Source organism: Cuculus canorus, chromosome 17 (assembly GCF_017976375.1).
Source record: "Cuculus canorus isolate bCucCan1 chromosome 17, bCucCan1.pri, whole genome shotgun sequence".
NCBI lineage: Eukaryota > Metazoa > Chordata > Aves > Cuculiformes > Cuculidae > Cuculus > Cuculus canorus.
In genome coordinates, this window is record NC_071417.1 from 2,867,956 (window position 1) to 2,885,895 (window position 17,940).

At 52.4% G+C, this 17,940-nt stretch overlaps 1 protein-coding gene across 4 annotated transcripts in view; it reads right to left on the reverse strand.

Annotated features, from left to right (window-relative positions):
* Nucleotides 1-14,360, reverse strand: part of MMP17 (matrix metallopeptidase 17) — a 69,063-nt gene extending 54,703 nt beyond the window's left edge. Inside the window, exon 1 of one of the 4 annotated variants that reach the window (XM_054082735.1) lies at nucleotides 13,854-14,360. In XM_054082735.1, coding sequence (XP_053938710.1) covers nucleotides 13,854-13,982 — 129 coding nt within the window. In that variant the 5' untranslated portion in view covers nucleotides 13,983-14,360. Of the gene's footprint in view, nucleotides 1-1,318; nucleotides 1,340-1,421; nucleotides 1,564-6,260; nucleotides 6,650-13,853 lie in introns of those variants that run through there. The other 3 variants (XM_054082741.1, XM_054082737.1, XM_054082738.1) reach the window with 3 other exon arrangements.
* Nucleotides 14,361-17,940: the final 3,580 nt, after the last annotated feature.

Here is a 17,940-nt window from a genome sequence, read left to right on the forward strand (position 1 = left end):
TCTATAAAAAACATTCAGGCCTTGCCTAATCAGAACACACTTTCCCTTGAGCACCAAGGACATTCTCGGTCTGTCTGTCTTGCTCTTGGATCCACAGCAGAGCAGGGCAGGTTCCTGCAAAGACTCCCTGCATCCCCCCGACCCCAGCCAGGGTCGCAGCACTCCCTCGCTATCTAAAACGTCTGCACTGCTTTCAAACATGTCTTTCTTGCTCTGGGCTCTGATGGTGTGGGGTTTTAGGGGTGCCCAGCCACAGGTCTGAGGTGTTGACAACAAAGCACAGCACACCACTAAGAGTTAAATTCAACACACAAGGAAACATCACTACCACAAGGCTAGAAACAGGAAAAGGCTGTTTCGGTAGGGCAGAAGGGACAAATAGGATTATCGGTAGACCCTGAGCTGGTGGGAAGGGTCCTCCAGCCATCACTCCATCAGACTGCCCAGGGAGGAGGCTGAGTCCCCATCCCTGCAGGGGTTTAAAAGACGGGTAGACGAGGTGCTCGGGGACATGGTTTAGTGGCTGATAGGAATGATTGTACTCGATGATCCAAGAGGTCTTTTCCAACCTGGTGATTCTATCAGACTGTATCAGTTCTTGGTCCCCCCAGTCCTGCTTAGAGCTGTGCCATGGGCAGAGACGGTGCCAGGGAAGCCCTGGAAGAGCCCCTGGGCCGTGGCACGTTGGCACACAGCGGTGCGGCTGCACTGGCTGCCACACGCTCTCCTTCTCCCTCCCCAGCGCGGGGCTGGCAGGGCACCAGGGAAATTAAGCAGGCGATTTCTAAAGCTGAGAGAAAAGCAGCCATCTGGGCCCTAACAGACAGGTCGTTTAATGAACAAAGGGAATTTTCTAGAGAAGCCAGAGAAATGCAACAATCTGAATAAAAGAAGGGGAACCCCTCCAGATCAGTCCAGAGGAGAAGCTTTCAGGGAGCACTGAATACTGGGGTAACACCCCGTCCGGTCTAATTAAAGGATAAAGCAGGAGATGGGCTGAAGCGGTGGGAAGCAGGAAGGAGAAGGGTGGGCTGAGGGTGAAGGTCAAGGTTTTCTGTGCCGCAAAGAGCCAGGGCAGCTGCCCCTGATGGTGGGAGCAGCCCCTCAGCAGCCCCTCTGCCCAGGCAGCTATTTCTGCCCCTTTGGGGATGGGATTTACATCATTAAGCCACTCAGGAGACTTTACGTGCCCTCATCTTAACCCTCAGCACGTTCCCCCTGCAGAAAGCATGATTACTACTTGTGTGACAGGCAGAAAACCCAAGCGACATTCCCAGGTCACGGCTCTAAAGTTCTAACCTGGTTCTGTTGCCCTCACCTCGCACATCCACTGCCAAGCCACAGACACCCCCTCTCCGTTCTGCTCTTCCTCACAGGAAAACCATCCTCACTCATAATTCAATTTCCGAGTCCTTTCTCACCCCATCGTTTTGTGCACCGCTACATTTCATAACGGCGTTTCGCACGCTCGCAGGCAGCGCTCCCCTTCTCCTGGGGCTGGCAAGCAGGCATCTTTTGAAGCTCTTCCAGGTTATTGAACTACTCTGTTAATGCAGCTTGTTTTCTATCAGTCCGGGGCAGAGTGCCTGGGACATCATTTATTTTCCATGTTTATTTATGTCAGGAGAGTCCTTAAAGGATTTGTTTGCAGCTGCTTTGGTCGCTGCTCTTGCCAAGGTCGCCTCCCACCCTGCCTTGTGCCAGCAAGTTGGGCCCTGGGAGACTGGAGTCCACCAGGTTCCTTCAGCTGTTTTGATGAAACAAACAATTTCCTTTATGCTTCTTAATGAGGAGCAGGATCTCCCCGTTTTTCTGGCTAATAGGCCCTTATGACCCTGGAAGGTAAGGCAAGCTGGGAACCTGCAGTGATCCACCAGTCTAAAGACCCTGTTTCTGCACAATTCCCAGAGAAGTGGCGGTTCTGGTCACCTCCTTTTTGGACGGCTTGAGCACGTCCCCTCTGGACTTCGATGCTAAGATCACAGCAGAAACCAATGCTGCTCTCATGGCATGTGGGCCCACTCAGGAACGAGCTCCTTCTCCATCATGATGCGGGTAGTGACCTGTAAGCCCTTGAAATATGGCAATATTGGGATTATCTCAACAGAGCAATTCCCTCTACCCCTCTCATAGTCACAGAGGAACCAGCTGGGTGCATATTTTATTCTACCTGCCACTGCCTATATTACTATTATTTCTCCAGGCTCAGTCACGGCTGCAGGTGGTCGCTTTTTTTGCTATAAACAATGTATAGCAAATTTACAAACTGAGATGACCTCTGCACCAGCATCTGCTCGGGGCTCCACACCAGCCCCTGTTCATCACCTGCAGACGATGGCCAAACCCTGCACCCTTCCCAGGCGGTCCGAGCCAGCACATTGCCCTGCTCCCAGCTGCTACCCAGCAACTTCCAGCTCTTTGGAGCATCCCCAGGTAGCGTGCGGGAGAGCTGGCTGCCAGGTAGTTTTCTCTTCAGGGTTCAAGGCTTCCCCAGCAGAGAGTGTGCCTTATCGATTCCCTTCCTTGTCCTTGCAACAACTGGTCAAAGAAACATTTGTTATTTGATGACAGATCCCTGCGGAGGCCACTCAGACATCCTACCCACTTGCACAGAAGAGCTGGCAACTTTACCAGAAACTCTGCTTAAAGGGTTTTGCAACATTAATTAAATTTCTGCGGTTGTATCTCTTGGCTCTGAGTAAGATCCAAGCCTCTCTGAGCATGTGAGGAAGGGCTCATCTCCCCGTCCTCATCCAAACTTGGCTTTGAACAAGTCTGGCTGCCAAGGCTGAATTCCCTGTACACAGCATCAAAAATACAATATTGTCCCTCAGCAAAAGGAAACAAATTCAGGACTGTCAGGGCTCAGACACAGGATAGGTCTAGATAACCTAGAGGCTGAGAGGCAATCCCAGAGCTACAAAAAAAAGCAGATGTCCTTGCCTAGAGAACCAATTCCTCTAAATAGAGAGGCAAAACCTAGTATCTATGATTGCGCAGATAGGTGTGATGCAGGAGAGACAGCGAGTCACCCCGAGGACTCCGTACGAATTTGACACAAAGCTCCCGCCACTCTGGCTCCCTTTCACCTCCTCCAAAGCACAGCCCATGTCTCAGTTTGGGACGGACGACCTCTGCCAACACAGCTGGGCTTTTGTAGACACTGCTTTCCAGGAAAGCATGGAAAGAAGAGGATCTGCCAAGTCTGGGAAATGCAGGCAGTGAAAAGTTGGTTTTAATAGTTAAAATACTTTAAAAATTTATAACAGAGGCTGGGTTTCGTTGGTTTTTTTTTTCAGAAGGAGGATATAATAAATGAGATAGGAGGGGGGCATGGAGAAGATAAGGAAAACTTTAACTCGGGGAAGCTGTGGAACTGAGGCTTCCACAGCAGCAGAGGTAGATCCGCTGCCCGACCTGTTCCCGCGGCAGAGGTGGGAGACTGGCACACAGCTCACCAGGCTTCCACAGGGCTGGGAAAGCAGAACAGAGAATGGAAAACAGACCTACAGTGCTGGGGTGGCGTTTCCTACACTATGTAGCGTGATTTCTGCCAGCTATTACAAAGCAGCCTGGAAGCGAGGTGGCTGGCAGGGTCCAAAGATGCTCAGCACCAGCAGTTTGGCTCTGGGGCAGCTATGAATCATTGCCCTTTGCGGCCGGGTGCGATGGGAGGGGTGCTGCTGGGCTATGAAGGCGAGAGCCAACACATTTGCACTGCGGTCCCGCGGGCGCGTTCGCTCACTGACATTTTCAGGAGGTGGCTGAAGCGGCGTCATGCCTTCCCGAGGAGAGCAGCAGAGCCGCTGCAGACGGGCAACGGTGGGGCTGCGCTGGCTCTGCCAAAGAAACCCAGCAGGCTTAGTGCCACGGAACAGTATTTCAGGAAGAAAGTCAAAGTTCATGCATCTATTGATAAAGAGATTTGCTCAGAGGTAGAGGGCACTTACTGCAGAGTAAGAGCAAGCAGGCGCAGAGACATTTTGCAATCTTTATCCACTTAAAACATGCACTGCTGTGGATACACAGGGACGTGGTGACCAGAGGTCTGCACCGAGGGTCAGGATTTGAATGCTGGCAGTCCCTGCCTCCCAGGCTGAGAGAACACCATTGCCCTCACCCCTATCAATAACAGCGATGGGAAAGGCACCCAGGCAGCAGGCTGGAGGGCTGGGCACGGTGCAGACCTAGGAGGGGAGCCCAGCACCCCACTCTGCTCCACCAGGTGGGTTTCCAGCCTCCACACCCAGCCCAGCACCAACATATTTTCTGGGATATTTTCCTAGATTCCACAAGAGGGCACCGGCACGACACGGATGGGGACAGAGCAGTCCCTGAGCAGTGCCCCTGCCCACCTCCATGGGTTCTTCTCTGCAGAAGAGAAGTGGTTGATGTGCATCTCCCTGGAGAGCTCTCCGCAAACCCTGGGAGCGGGAAGATGTCAATCCTGGAGCCCTGGCTCGCCAAGACGTTTGCTATTGCAGAAAGAAACTCCTTTTACTCTATTAGGTCATAGCTCTGCTAACACCAAACGGCTGCAGAGAGCACCCACCATCACCCATCTCCGCCAACCTCTGCATCCCCACGCACAGCCCAGGCAGGAAGCACGAACCCTCAGGAGCTGCTCCCCTGGGGAAAGGGCACTGCTGGGCTCCCGGCAACCTAAGATGCAGGGAAAGAGCAAGCTGGAAGAGATTGACCAAAGCCAACCCTCCAGTGACAGAAGTGTGAATGAGAAGAGCAGCCAGGCTCTGCTTTGGGGCACACGCCTACCCCAACCTAGAGGTCGGCCAGCAGATAAGGCAGAAGCCACGCCAGGGCATCACCTGGGAAAGCTGCAGCCAGGGCAGGCCCAGCTCAATGCCTTTGGCTCCCAGCAGTGTCATGAGCCCTGACAGGTCTCAGCATCGCTTGGACCCTGCCAAGGCGCAGCCTAACAAGACAGAGTGTCCCCAGCGCCTAGGCAGCAGCATGTGTATTCATAACACAACTCGGAGCAAATACATCAAGTGCTCCTTCCACTACGCAACCCTCTGCACTGCTGTGGTTTAAGGTGGAACAAAGAAGCTCTTAAGAACCAAAATACGTAATACTGCCAAGCATTGAGCCAGCAACTGCCTCTGACATGGAGCCCCCTGAGCTGCACCCTCAGGGAGCCGCAGTGACAGTGAAAGGAGGAGACCCTGTGAAAGCCACCGGACACCAGACAACTCTCACGCCTCAGAGCCTGGCAGATCAGGCATCTGGTGCTCCAGGTTTAGACAGAGAAAGAGAATCTTAGTATCTTTTGGGGGAAGTTTTTTAACCCAGGTGAGCTTGTAGAAGACTACTCAAATCACTGCTGTCCCGTTCACCACCCTGGGGCACGACAGGTCATTTCCTCTAGATTATCTTGATCTTCCTGGACATTGAGTGAGTGTGTACGAAAGCAGAAGGTGTATTAGAAATGCCAAAACAGCAACAGATTGTCTGAATGGGCTGTCATGCTGTCATGAAATATGACATGCATCTAGCCCAGAAGGAAGAACCGGATAGCTGTACACTTCAGCGCCGGCTGAGGCCATGCAAGACTAGTCCTCATTTCAGAGTCTCATTGACCAGACCTGGAGGATACATTTCTGCAGCATAAACAAGGTGTGGCAAAAGTCCCAAACCACCTACTTCTCTTTAGCTGCGCCTTTATATAAAACATATTGCCATTTCACAAGTGCATCTGTGAGGAATTTCCCTTTTGTGAACCCAATTTTCTCTCACTTTTGAACAAAAGTGCATCTCTGACATGAAGGATGCAAAGGTAGAGACAGCATGGCTTGCTACAGAGCAATGGGGAATTTGCCAAGCAGCAATAAGATGGAGAACAAATGAGAAAAATGAAAGCCAATTTAATGCAGAGAATCACAGGAGCAAAGATGCTTCCTGAGCAGCACTGCTGACTGCCTTTCTGTCGGCGGACGTGCCAGAGGGACACTATGAGCACTAAGAGGGAATATCAACGACAAAGTAAACACAAGTAACAAGGTTGGAACAAGCCTAAGGGCTCATGGGAGCTCCCCAGAGTCCCCACCACACGCCTTGTCAAAGGAGCAGCCTCGGTCAAGCACTAGCTAGAACATAACTAATATTGAGTGGATGTAATATCTCCAGAGGAGATGGTCAGCTCAAGAAAAACAGGAAAGATTGTTTTGTTTCTCTCTTGCCAAATGATAAATGAGACCTGATACCCTTTCCCAAAAGCTGAATTCATCAGCTCCAGAGCTTACAGGTAATTAGGTCTGGAGTCAGAGTGGGATTGTCTCCAGAAGTCACGGCATCTTTTTGCTCCTTGTGCTTTCCTTGAGATCCTATAACCAAGCTTCCCAGGAGCTACTGGAGGACCAGAGGAGCATTTTCTTGTATAACAACCTTCATCCCAGCAGACCTCTCAGTTTTTGGCAATTACAGGCTTCTGAGAAGGTACTGTCTCCAGGCAACGGTGGGGGAGCCCAGCAGAGCTGCGCAGCAGCTCAGGGCACCAGGAGTCACAGCTTTGACTTTGAGGGAAAGATCCATCTCCCAACATGTACTTCAGCCACAATATTAGCAGTAGTATATCTGCACGTGACAACAACGCACTGAGAAAAGCAAATCTTCAAGAAGGGTTGACTGATACGTAACAGTCAAAGTCTGAGAACAAGCAGAAGAGCCTGTAACTCACATTGGAGTAGTATTTTGGAAAGTCTACAGCTGCCAATCGAATGTACAGTTCTTCAGATGAGCGTTTCCAGGCTTTCCTCTCAAAAGTGATCCCATGAGAACTCCTTCCTCACATGCTTTTCAATCTTTTCATCCCATTCAGGTCCCCTCCAGGGTTCAGCTGTTCACTTGGTCCCAACACTGCTCTCAGATCTGCTTCCTCAACATCAAAAAAGCCTTGAACATTGAGATTCCCCAAAGTCTGGCAGCAGCCAATGAAGCTTCCTTTTGATCTGTTGGTAGCCTGCCATCTCCAGCAAGGGGGCATTTGTCAGGAAGTGGAAAAATTCGGAGTTGAGTGCCTTAAGATGGGAGCCCTGGGGAAGCTGCATGAGATTAAGAGCCTCCACCATGGCACTTAGCCTTGCCAGAACAGCCAACCTCTGCAAAAGACAACAGGACCGTGGATGAAGCAGTCCAGCCCTCTCATCTCCCAGTTGTATTTTGGATGAGGGAACCTTTTGTCCTGTGTCTTTAAAGGTCATGTATAGCAGGACACAGCCGAGCTGCAGACCAAATCCAGGATGTAACAGCAGTGCCTGGGCTGTTGGGTGATCTCCAGCGCCAGGAAGTGAACCACAGCAGAGGCCACTTGGAGTTTGTTAAATGACAAGATGAGATAATCCAAACATGTCCATCACCTTCAAGCAAGGACTGTGTGACACACGTAAAATTGCTTTCCTTTATCCAAAAGATCAATATTGTCAAGATGAAATAATATGTCAGCCAGTGTGAAGAACTCCGTCTGACCACTGACAGTCCACAGGCAGAAACTCCTTCTTGAAAAAATAATATATATAAAAAAAATCCTGAATATATTGCCGCTTTCCAAATCACCGTATTTGGACGTCCTCACCAGAGGCTGTAGATCACCTCCAGATTTCTTGGAAGAACGATTTTCTGTGCACATGGTTTATTCTGCAGCAGGAAATGCCTCAGATTTAATCGGGTTCTTTTCCATTAAATCATCACGGCTAATCAAACTGCCAGAGTCCCATCTGAGGACCACACTTCTCGGTGAACGTCGGCATTTACTCCACGTCAGTCACAGTAGGACTTCCCTCTGAACAAACCTGTTGTCAAAGGCAGTTTCTCATTATGTTCATCTGGTCCTTCAGCAGCTTCTTCCCCTCGCCCCCGCATGTCTGCTTTGTTTTGCACTGGATTTAACTTTGCATATGTGGTTTGGTGTGGGTTTTTTTAATATAACATCAAATCTCTTAATTCTCTGACCCAGAAATCAGAGACAATCCTCATAAAAATCTGGGACAAAGAAGACAAACAGCTGCATGCGCGCAGCAGCAAGAGCTTCCAAAACTCCCAAATCTACCCATTTAAAGTGATTTTGATTAAAGAAAGCATTTTGAGAACTGTTGCTGTCAGATCTCGGGTTATTTTGAAAGCAAATCCTTGGCTTTCAAGTGCAGCTCTACCCTGAATGAGACACTTTAAAAAGAGAGACAACGCAGTGCCCGGGTTTACCGTCACCAGGCGATTCACACTGGAGATGTGAGGGCTTTTTCCTCTCTTGTGTCACCTCCATGAAGCCAGCCACGACCTGAGACCCACGCAGGGTACGCGTCTGCTCCCACAACATCCAGAAATAAAGGTTCCCTCAGCCACATGACCTTTCCTGGAGCCACACAGCCCGTTCCTGCAGCACTTTCACCAATGAGTAAATAATGAGAAATTAGCTCGTGGCCCCAGTGATGAGTCAGAGCGAGCTGCTGCCGGCACTAATGAACCTGCGGGGACAAAGCAGGGTGTCAGAGACGTCTAAGCCCCCTGGTTTGGTGACAACTGCAACTGTGACACCGCTGTGTCACCCCTGTGTCCTCAGCAGGGCTGATGCACGTGGTCCTACCAGAAAGTCGCACGCAGACACCGAACTAAGGCAGCCCTGTCCCACCTCAAGGGATGGGAAGGGTTTCATGTCGCCTCTTTGAAAGTTTGATTTAACGATAGGGAATAATGAAATACGGCAAGTTGAGTCAGTAGGTGCACGCAGACAGCGACCTCCATCGTGAAAGGACCATGGGTTTGGAGGGGCGGCAGGAGGGCACAGAGGTATGGCTCCACCACACGCTGCCCGCAAGCTGTGTCAGGGGTGTGAGGGTCTGCCGAGGGGGACTCCTGCCAGCCAGGAGCTTCTCCTACCCCCCAGTGCTTTGCCGCAGCACCTGAGGACAAAGAATGAGGCCAAGGTGAGAGCTCACCAGCCCCATCCTCGGGAATGGGGAAGACCCCAGTGAGAGCAGGCGTTCACCCACCTCCTCTGAACCCTTCCTGAAGGCAGAATCTCATTAAAGCAAGTAATTTAGCTTAACTACCCTGGGTAATTCACAGGGCTGCACCCACAGCAGCAGCCAAGGGCAGGAGGAAATTGCATTACTGTATGTGGAAGCCTGGGGTGCTCAAATCTGAAAGGGAAGTGGCGGTTAAAACCAGCCAGGGCTTTAATACCAGATTAAATGCTTTCACGGGGAGCGTATGTATTTGAAAGCTTCCAGCCAGCCTTTTGTCAATCCAATTTAGTTTGCATTGTACTTTGGCTTCAAGAGGTACCTTAAAATGTAACCAGCAGCACCTTTTTTTTTTTGGTAAAAAAAACATGGTAGGTTCTCTTTCTTGGAGGGAATTCATGGAGCTTGGGATGGCCATGGAGCTGGGATGGCCATGGAGCTGGGATAGCCGCTGCTCCACACAGGAAGGGCAGGAAGTGCTTTAATGGCACAGGGGCCAAGCAAAGCTCTCTCCAATGCTGTTGGCCTGAACGCATTATTGTTTAGGGACTCTACTGAGCATTTTGTCCTGAAAGACATGCCATTTTAGAAGGCTGAGCAAAGCTCCAACTGGGATTATCAATTTTTAATTTCCCCATTAGTAGAAACAGGAGGTTACAAGTCTGGTAGTTTCTCCCGACAGCAGGAACAGCCTATTTCCATGCAAGGATTTCACTGTAAGACGGCTCATTATCCCAAGCCTTGAACCAGAAGGTAGGCATGGAGACACAGTGCTTAAATGCAGCAATTTAGAAGAGTTCCTGCCTGATCCTGGGGCAGGTGGGAGCAGGAGGGCGGCTGGACCAGCAGGAGCAGCCACACGTTGCCATCTGGTAGTGACAGCAGCGGGATGCTCCTACTTTCCCGCAGGCAGGAAAAACACCCCAGAAACAACAAGAAGGAGCCTGTTTCCAGGCGTGGGCCAGCTTCCGCTTGGAAATTTGGCACCTGGGAGACACAGGGCACAGATATGTCTGAAAGTGCTGCTCCTGCCCCTCCAGTCCCTGGTGTGGGGACAGAGGAACCTCTGTCTGTCCCCAGCCCACCACAACCAGCCGGGGAAGGAGGGGGGCAGAGCTCCCAGGCTCTGTGCCACCCGGGCTCTCCCCACAAGCACATCCTTGTCATTCAAATGAGAAGTTGCCACAAAGACGAGGGCCCTGCCCTTAACAAAGAGCCGCTTGGGATGGGGACGCGGGTCCCTGGTCTCCAAGGATGAATGCAAATGCTTCCATCCCCTGGGAGCAACTTCTCTGGGAGCAACACAGAGGGGCTTTGTGAGCTGGAGGCCAACAGAGGCATCGCTCCTACGCAAGCCCCCAGGAATGCCCAGCAAGACCCAGCTGAAAAAACGCCGGAGGGGCACGCACAGACCCTCCCCGTCACCCCTGACCACACTGTCAAGAAAAAGCAGCTCACAATCTTCTTTTTTTTTTTTTGCACCCACGCTCTTGCAATCAAAATAAAACTTTCCTGGCACTCCTGCATCCTTTGGCCACTGATGCCACAGCTCATGTCCACAAGGGATGATCTCAGTGATGCCACCAACAGCAGCGCCCTGCCAGCTGTCATCCTGCAGCCCCAGCACCAAGGCAAAGCATCTCCCTAGGGCAAAGCGTTCCCCTCGGGGCCAAGCCTTGGGCATCAGTTCCCAAGCCATAGTTTTTGCCTGGCACCCCAGTGTGCCACCCGCAGCGGGCAACCTGGGCAACCTCCGCAGCCAGCACCTTCACCCCAGCAGCTAGAGCTCTCCAGGTCAACACCTTCACTGCACAGATTCCACCACACTGGATCTTCTTGAAAAAAATAAAACTTGAAGACAGATCTCCCTCCAGACCTGGTTCAAAGCCCAGCGAAGTGAGAGCTCTTATTACGTGGTTACTACTAACGTATATAAAGTTTTTGCTGCTTGCACCCCTGAGACACTCAAGCCCAAAGAGCCATAAAATGATGCAATTTGTGAACGCTAGGGATCGCGGTGAGGAGGGGCTGGGGTGTTTACTGTAACGGCAGCAGTGCGAAATGCAAAGTAGTAAATCTCAAAAGCAATGTACTAAAATTCAAGGGAAACACTCAAGTAAAGCTCTACTCCATCTGCTATTTTATGCTGTCTTTGTTAGAGCAGCTAATGGAGAACAATAAGCACATTAATAATCAAGCTAGATTTATAAACTGGGCAGGATATTCCCCTAGTAATGAAATCTGGATAATCATTCAATATTATATTGCTTTGGGCAGCACTCTAACAAGAACTGCCTTTGAATTATAACCCTCTTTCATTTTGCTGAACTTTAATTTGGCCCAGCATCACTGTTTCATTTAAAACAAACCTATGGCAGGACTGGAGCGCAGGACGCAACTCGAAGGCACAGTCATGCTCGGACCTGAAAGTCTCTCAGCTGCAAGAGCGGGTGCTTGGGATGTAAAAGCTCTGCTGACATTGTGCTCTATTTACTGCAGAGAATTGCTGGATATAATTTTCATAGGTTAGTGGAGCTTTCTTTTGCCACGGTTTCATGCTTCCTACTTTTCAAATATTTGGTTGAAATGCATCACAGATCTTTAATTTCTTAGTTGCTTCATAAAGTGGATGTCAAATTAATTCTTAAAGCCTTCACTTCCCACACAGTGGTATCTTCCTCACAAACACCTCTGAAAACACCTGGCATTTTCTGCTCCCCGCTGCTCATTAGAGGGCATAAGCACAAACAGGCTTTACAATCAACCCCTTCGTAATCCCACCAGCGCCGTCTCCAGCCAAAGAGATGTATATGCCCCCAGCAAGAAATCACCAAGACATCCATCTGACATCATCTACTCTGTCCTCCACAGCCTAAAGAGCCTCTTAACTGGGGCTCTGTAATCCCCCTCTCCTGCAGTCCTCTCCCGCACGGTTAGCACCAGCCCCTTGCTTTACCAGGCTCTCCAGCATGGTTTCAAGCTACCGCTCAAATCCAGTCCAGGACAATAAAAAAGGTACCTTAATGCCTGAAAGCTGTCAGCAATAACTAATAAGCCCCCTCAAGTATTAACATTTAACCTGGAAAAGCCGAATGCAGTGTGTGCAGTAGCAAGGGTAAAAGCAGGTCAAAGATGAAGTTTGAGTCAAATCGATTGGGGCAGAATACACCAATTCATGTGCTGTTTGCATGAAATATTAATTCCAGCTTTAACAGTTGGTTATAGAGGGAAGCAAATGCACCATAACGATGCAGACGTGCCTTATTTTCCCTGCATTTTCTATTCCGCTAGGAACTGATGGGGAACGATATGCTTTATCCTCCCCAGCAGGTGTTTGAGCAGGAACCTGCGAGCCAGAGCACGCACTCAGTGGCCGAGCCTGGTGCACTGCTCCATGTGAGACCCACTCACTAGATAACCCTGCCGTGCTGCAAACCCTCCCTGGCTCCTTCACAGCGGCGCAGAGGTGGTGTTTTGAAATTTGCTGAATTTCAGGGAATCTCTCCAAACTCTCCAGCCCCAAAACCATTCACCCATGCCCAGCCACAGCCTGATTTCCAACGCCCAGGTTTGATGTAGTCATGCGGTTTCTCCTTTCTGAGCTACAGCTGGCATCAGCTACAAGAAACTTTTCCTCCTCCAGGGGAGAAACCTCCATCATCACCGGGAGTTGGAACTAGATGATCTTTAAGGTCCCTTCCAACCCAAACTATTCTATAATCTCTACCCTCTCGGAGGCGTGGAGATGTACAAACCTGCCGGCACTGTGACCTGGCGGGGATGCAACCTCAGCCCTCGCTGCCTGCTAAAACCTGTCACCTCCCCGTGCACGGAGCAGGTACCTGCGAGTGGAGAACCAGGACCCCGAGGATGCCCATGCTGTGCAGATCCCCACTGTGGGGTCACCGGACAGAGCATGCCCCATGCATTCTCCAGGCCGTGCCAGTCCCCAGGGATTGCTCTGACTCCAAATGTGACATTTTACCCTGCTCGCTGGCAGGAGTTTGTGCAGAGAGCCCTTGAGAGAAGCCAGCCCTTCTCAACGCCTGAGAAACCACCACGCTGGTGGGGCCACCACCTCGCGGGTGCTGGGCTAGGGGCAAGCTGGGCTACCACCCCGGGGGGGACAGGGGGACACGGCGCAGTGGGTGCAGGGGGACACGATGCAATGGGTGCAGGGGGACACGGCGCAGTGGGTGCAGGGGGACACGATGCAATGGGTGCAGGGGGACACGGTGCAGTGGGTGCAGGGGGACACGGCGCAGTGGGTGCAGGGGGACACGATGCAATGGGTGCAGGGGGACACAGCACAGTGGGTGCAGGGGGACACGGTGCAATGGGTGCAGGGGGACACGGTGCAATGGGTGCAGGGGGACGCAGCGCAGTGGGTTCAGGGGGACACGGCACAATGGGTGCAGGGGGACACGATGCAATGGGTGCAGGGGGACACGGCACAGTGGGTGCAGGGGGTTGCACCACACACCGGATGCGAAATAGGGAGGACACTTGTCTTCCAGAGGGCTCCGTGCAGTGGGTGTGGGGGAGGATGCACTGGGTACCAGAGGTGTAAGTAGGGTCTGGGGGGTGAAGGAGGAGGAGGAAGCGCTAGGGAGCAACGAGAAGAATCACGCAGAGACGGATGGGGAGGAAGCACCGGGTGTAAAGGGGGCTGAGCAGCGGGTGCAGCGGATGCTAGAGATGTAAATGGGGTCCGGGGGATGGAGGAGGAGAAGAGAGCACCAGGATGCAACGAGGAGCATCACGCAGAGAGGTCTGGGGAGGAGGCACCGGGTGTGAAGGGTCCGAGCAGCGGGGATGCCCGGAGGCGGGGGGGACCCAGGGAGGCGGGGAGGAGCGGGGGTGTCGCGGAGAACTCACAACTCCGCGGGTGATGTCCTCCGCCGCTGGGGTCGGCGCCGCGGGCGCTTCCTGCCACGCCAGCCACAGGGCGAGCACGAGGAGCATGTCCCGGCGGCGGGCGCGGTGCCGGGCGGAGGGGCTCAGCATCCCCCCGCCCCCCGCCGCCCGCCCCGGCCCCGCACGGCCCCGCGATGGGCTCCGCCGGGCCGCGGGGCAACGCGCGGCATCCGCGCTCCCCGCCCGGGATGCGCCGCCGCCGGGGAGAGGGAGAGGCTGGGGGGCTCCGAGCCGCCGGGGAGAGAGGCTGGGGGGCTCCGAGACGCGATGCTCCGCGGGGAAAAGACGCTGGAGGAGCTGCGATCCGCGATGCTCCGCGGGGGAGAGGCTGGGCGGCTCCGATCCGCGCTGCCCCGCCGGGGAAAGAAGATGGGGGGCTCCGATTCGCGCGGCTCCGCGAGGGAGAAAGGCTGGAGCGGATGCGATCCGCGCTGCTTCGCCGAGGGAGAAAGGCTGGAGTGGATGCGATCCGCGCTGCTCTGCGCGGGGAGAGTGGCTGAGGGGGCTCCGATCCGCGGGGAAAGAGGCTGGGGGAGCTCAGCTTCGCCCTGCTCCGCGCCACCGCGGAGAGAAGCAGGAGGGATGCTCCGCGTTGCTCCGCCGGGGAGAGCGGCAGGGAGGATGCTCCGCTTTGCTCCGCGGTGAGCGGCGCGGGAGAGGCTCCGCTCCGCGTTGCTCCGCCGCGGAGAGAGAGGCGGAGGGAAGCCCCGCTCCGCAGCAGCGCTGTAGCAGCAGGGGATGCTCCGCAGCCGCCGGGTCACCCCGCGGAGCGGGGAAGTTGCTCGGGGCGCTGCCGCGGCTCGGCTGGTGCCGCCCGGGGCTGCAGCGGCTCCCCGGCTCCTGCCACGCACCCCCGCGCCCGGAGGAGGGGGAGGAGGGGGATGCTAATGAGGGAGGCGGTGTCAGCGCCGGCTCCGCTCCCCGAGGAGGGGGCCGAGTCCTGTCCCCACTCAGCTCCGGCTGGCTGAAATCGCTCTGGTTTCCCACACGCTTCTTTCTAAGCATCAAAATTTAAGTACTAGCCCCATCCTCCGGGCGGGGTTAAGGTGCTGTGGAAAAGACTGGGTGAAAGGGTTGGAACTGGATGTTCTTTAAGGTCCCTTCCAACCCAAACTGTTCTATAAGATTCTGTCTCCAACTGATCCCCTGGGCTTGGGCAGCTTGATCTAGTGGGATGTTCTTGCCCATCACAGGGGGATGGAACTGGGTGATCTTTAAGGTCCCTTCCAACCCAAACTAGTCTATGATTCTATCTCTGACTGATACCCGACGAGACAAATGTCTGGCTCATCCCCATAAACTGCATAATGGATCCTATGCCCTCCCACGAGAGCCGTGAATCCGCCACACGCTCTGAAAGGCCATATGGCAGGGGACACCCTGAGATCTCCAGCTCCTGCCAGTTCAGGATCAAAATGTACTTCATACCTGGCATCTGCGTCCCCCACTTCCTTTTAGCACATTCGTACACTCGACGGCTTTGGAAAATAACCTTGAAGTTGTTTTGAACCAGGGACTGTAAGGGTACTCCTTTCTTATTTTTTTTTTTTATGGAAATAATGAAGAACTGACAGAGATTAAAAATTGTTCTAGATGCTGCTGGGGCAAAATTGTAATGGACATTGATATGACACCTTCTGCACAAATAGATTAATTCAGCAATGAACCGTAGCTGCTTCTGGAGATATTAAATATCAGACAGCAGCAGAGGAAAGCAGTGGAGGAGGAAAAAAAAAAAATCTTTGTCCAGAAGAGACTAGTTAAAAGAGTATTGACGGGGAGTCCTCACCTCCTGCAGGGGAGTCCATGCTCCCCTGTGAGAAGGGCTGAAATTACTGCTCCAACACCAGAGAAACTGAGGGGGGGAAACACCTGGAATACAAGGCTCAGAGCTTCACCGACTACAGCTACCTGTTGTAGCTCAAGAGCTGTTATCTCAAGAGCTTTACTCCTCAGCTCTTTAAAGAGCCCAGCAGAGCCCATCCTCGGGTTCGGCAGGTGCAGGGAAGGGGGTTCCAAAGAGCAGAGCTCCCTGTGCCCGGCTGCCTGACAGTGGAGCTGGCAGCTCCCAGTCGCTATTTCATCTCACTTTGGAAAGATGCCCATGGCCGCCTTGCCACAAAGCCCTCGTCTCCTGGGGGGGGGTCCTCCTCTCCCCTTCGCGGGACTCACTCCTCCTTTGTGCATCTCCCACTGCCCCCACATCCTCCTGTCCATCCTGCTGCTGCTCTTGAGGAACATCTCTTTCTCCCCTCTGGTAACTGTTACACCAGCCCTGATGAGTCAAGGATTATTATTTGCTTGAGTTCAGAATCCACCACTCTGAGCAGTAAGAAGCAGCAGCCACTCAACACACCTCAACCTTTCCTGGGTATTCCAGCAAAGAAATGTTATCCTGGGCGGTGAGGCCAGCTTGATATTGCTTAGCAACATCACACGTAGTAATTTCCCACTAAGCAGCTCCAGAATCTCCTCTTATTAGGGGTCATTTCTCTTGGCTGTTGACATGACTATGGGATCAAAGAGATCCTCAGATGGAATGCAGGGCTGGGAGGAGCACGCAGCAGCAGCTCAAAATTCTGGAGCTTAGGACAAGCCCGCAGGCTGTGGCGTGAGAAGCTTGTGCGGTGACAGCCTGGACAGGGTGAAAACCGCCAGCACGAGTTCACTGCCCTCGGTAAAAGGACATGAGCTGGGTCAGGGTTATCACTGACAAATACTTCAGCACTTGGAAAGGCTTTCTTGTGGTTTTGGTTTTCCTTATGACTGCTCAGCACAAACTCTGTCCCTCTACGTGGCACAGTTTGCATAGTTACCTGATCCTCCTGTTGGGCAGCCTACAGCTTCTGTGACTCGATCCTATGCTGTATACATGGTGCCACTGCTCCTGCTGTGCCCACTTCATCCTGTAGCAGCAAGGTCACCTCAGTTACCTTCCTCGTGTTTCTGGAAGATGATGCATACTCCACCTCAACTTTAAATCCTCTTTTGCAGATGAGGGCAATGAAGGATAAAGGTTCATTGTGGGCATCTGAGAGCTGTTGGACCAAAGATAAAGAAAGGTTCATTGTGGGCATCTGAGAGCTGTTGGACCAAAGATAAAGGCTGAGCCCACTCGAGCTGGAAGGGTTTTGCTCTAAACTTCAAGGGGTCAAGATTTTAGGGCACGTGTTACCATTTTATCTTCACCTCTCCGGTCATCCTTTCTCAGAGCAGCACATCAGGGACAAAATCTTCACGGTTTCCATCAGACTGGGTGTTTTAAGTAGATTTACAGCAGGGTGAATGGAAGACACTGCTCCATGTCAAACGTACTTTGATCCTTTTAGATTCTTCCCTGGGACACTAAATGTAAGAGTGTACCCATTTTTACTAACTGTAGAATATACTAAAACTTGCCTATTTCAAGAGAATACTTTTCCCACACCTGTTTTATACTTATGTGCATTACATACGAGCAGTAGTCACAGAGTTTTGGGTGTCTGCAGAACATTTCACTGCAGCAGACTTAACCCAAGCTACCAGGTCCATCCTCCCCCTGCAGAGCACTGTGCTGAAGCCCACAGCTTCACACCAGCCCATCTTTGCACGGCCTCCTTCCTCCAGCGTACGAGGAATTGGTTTCACCCTGCCAGGAGTGGATCAGTTTGTGGTGCAGCAGATGGTCAGATGGCCCCAAGCAATGTCAAAAAAATAAATCAGTGCCTTGTACCTGTTCCTGGTAACAACCCCTATTGGGGAAGACTGTAATGTTGGGGAAGACTGTAATGTTGGGGAAGACTGTAATGTTGGGGAAGACTGTAATGTTGGGGAAGCTGCAGGTCTTACAATGAGAGCCAGGACTTACAAGCAGCACTGCCCAAATGGAGCTTTTTAAATTTCCTTTAGCACCAGTTGCTCCATGACAGATGGGAACAGGACCCCAGGAGATGGGAATTTAACACAGAGCTGAGTTACTGAGAGCCTGATGGACTCGCTGCTTTCTTAGATGCAAGGTTTCTCACCTGCACAGTGAAACGTTGAATTCCTGGGTAGTCAGGACAGTTTG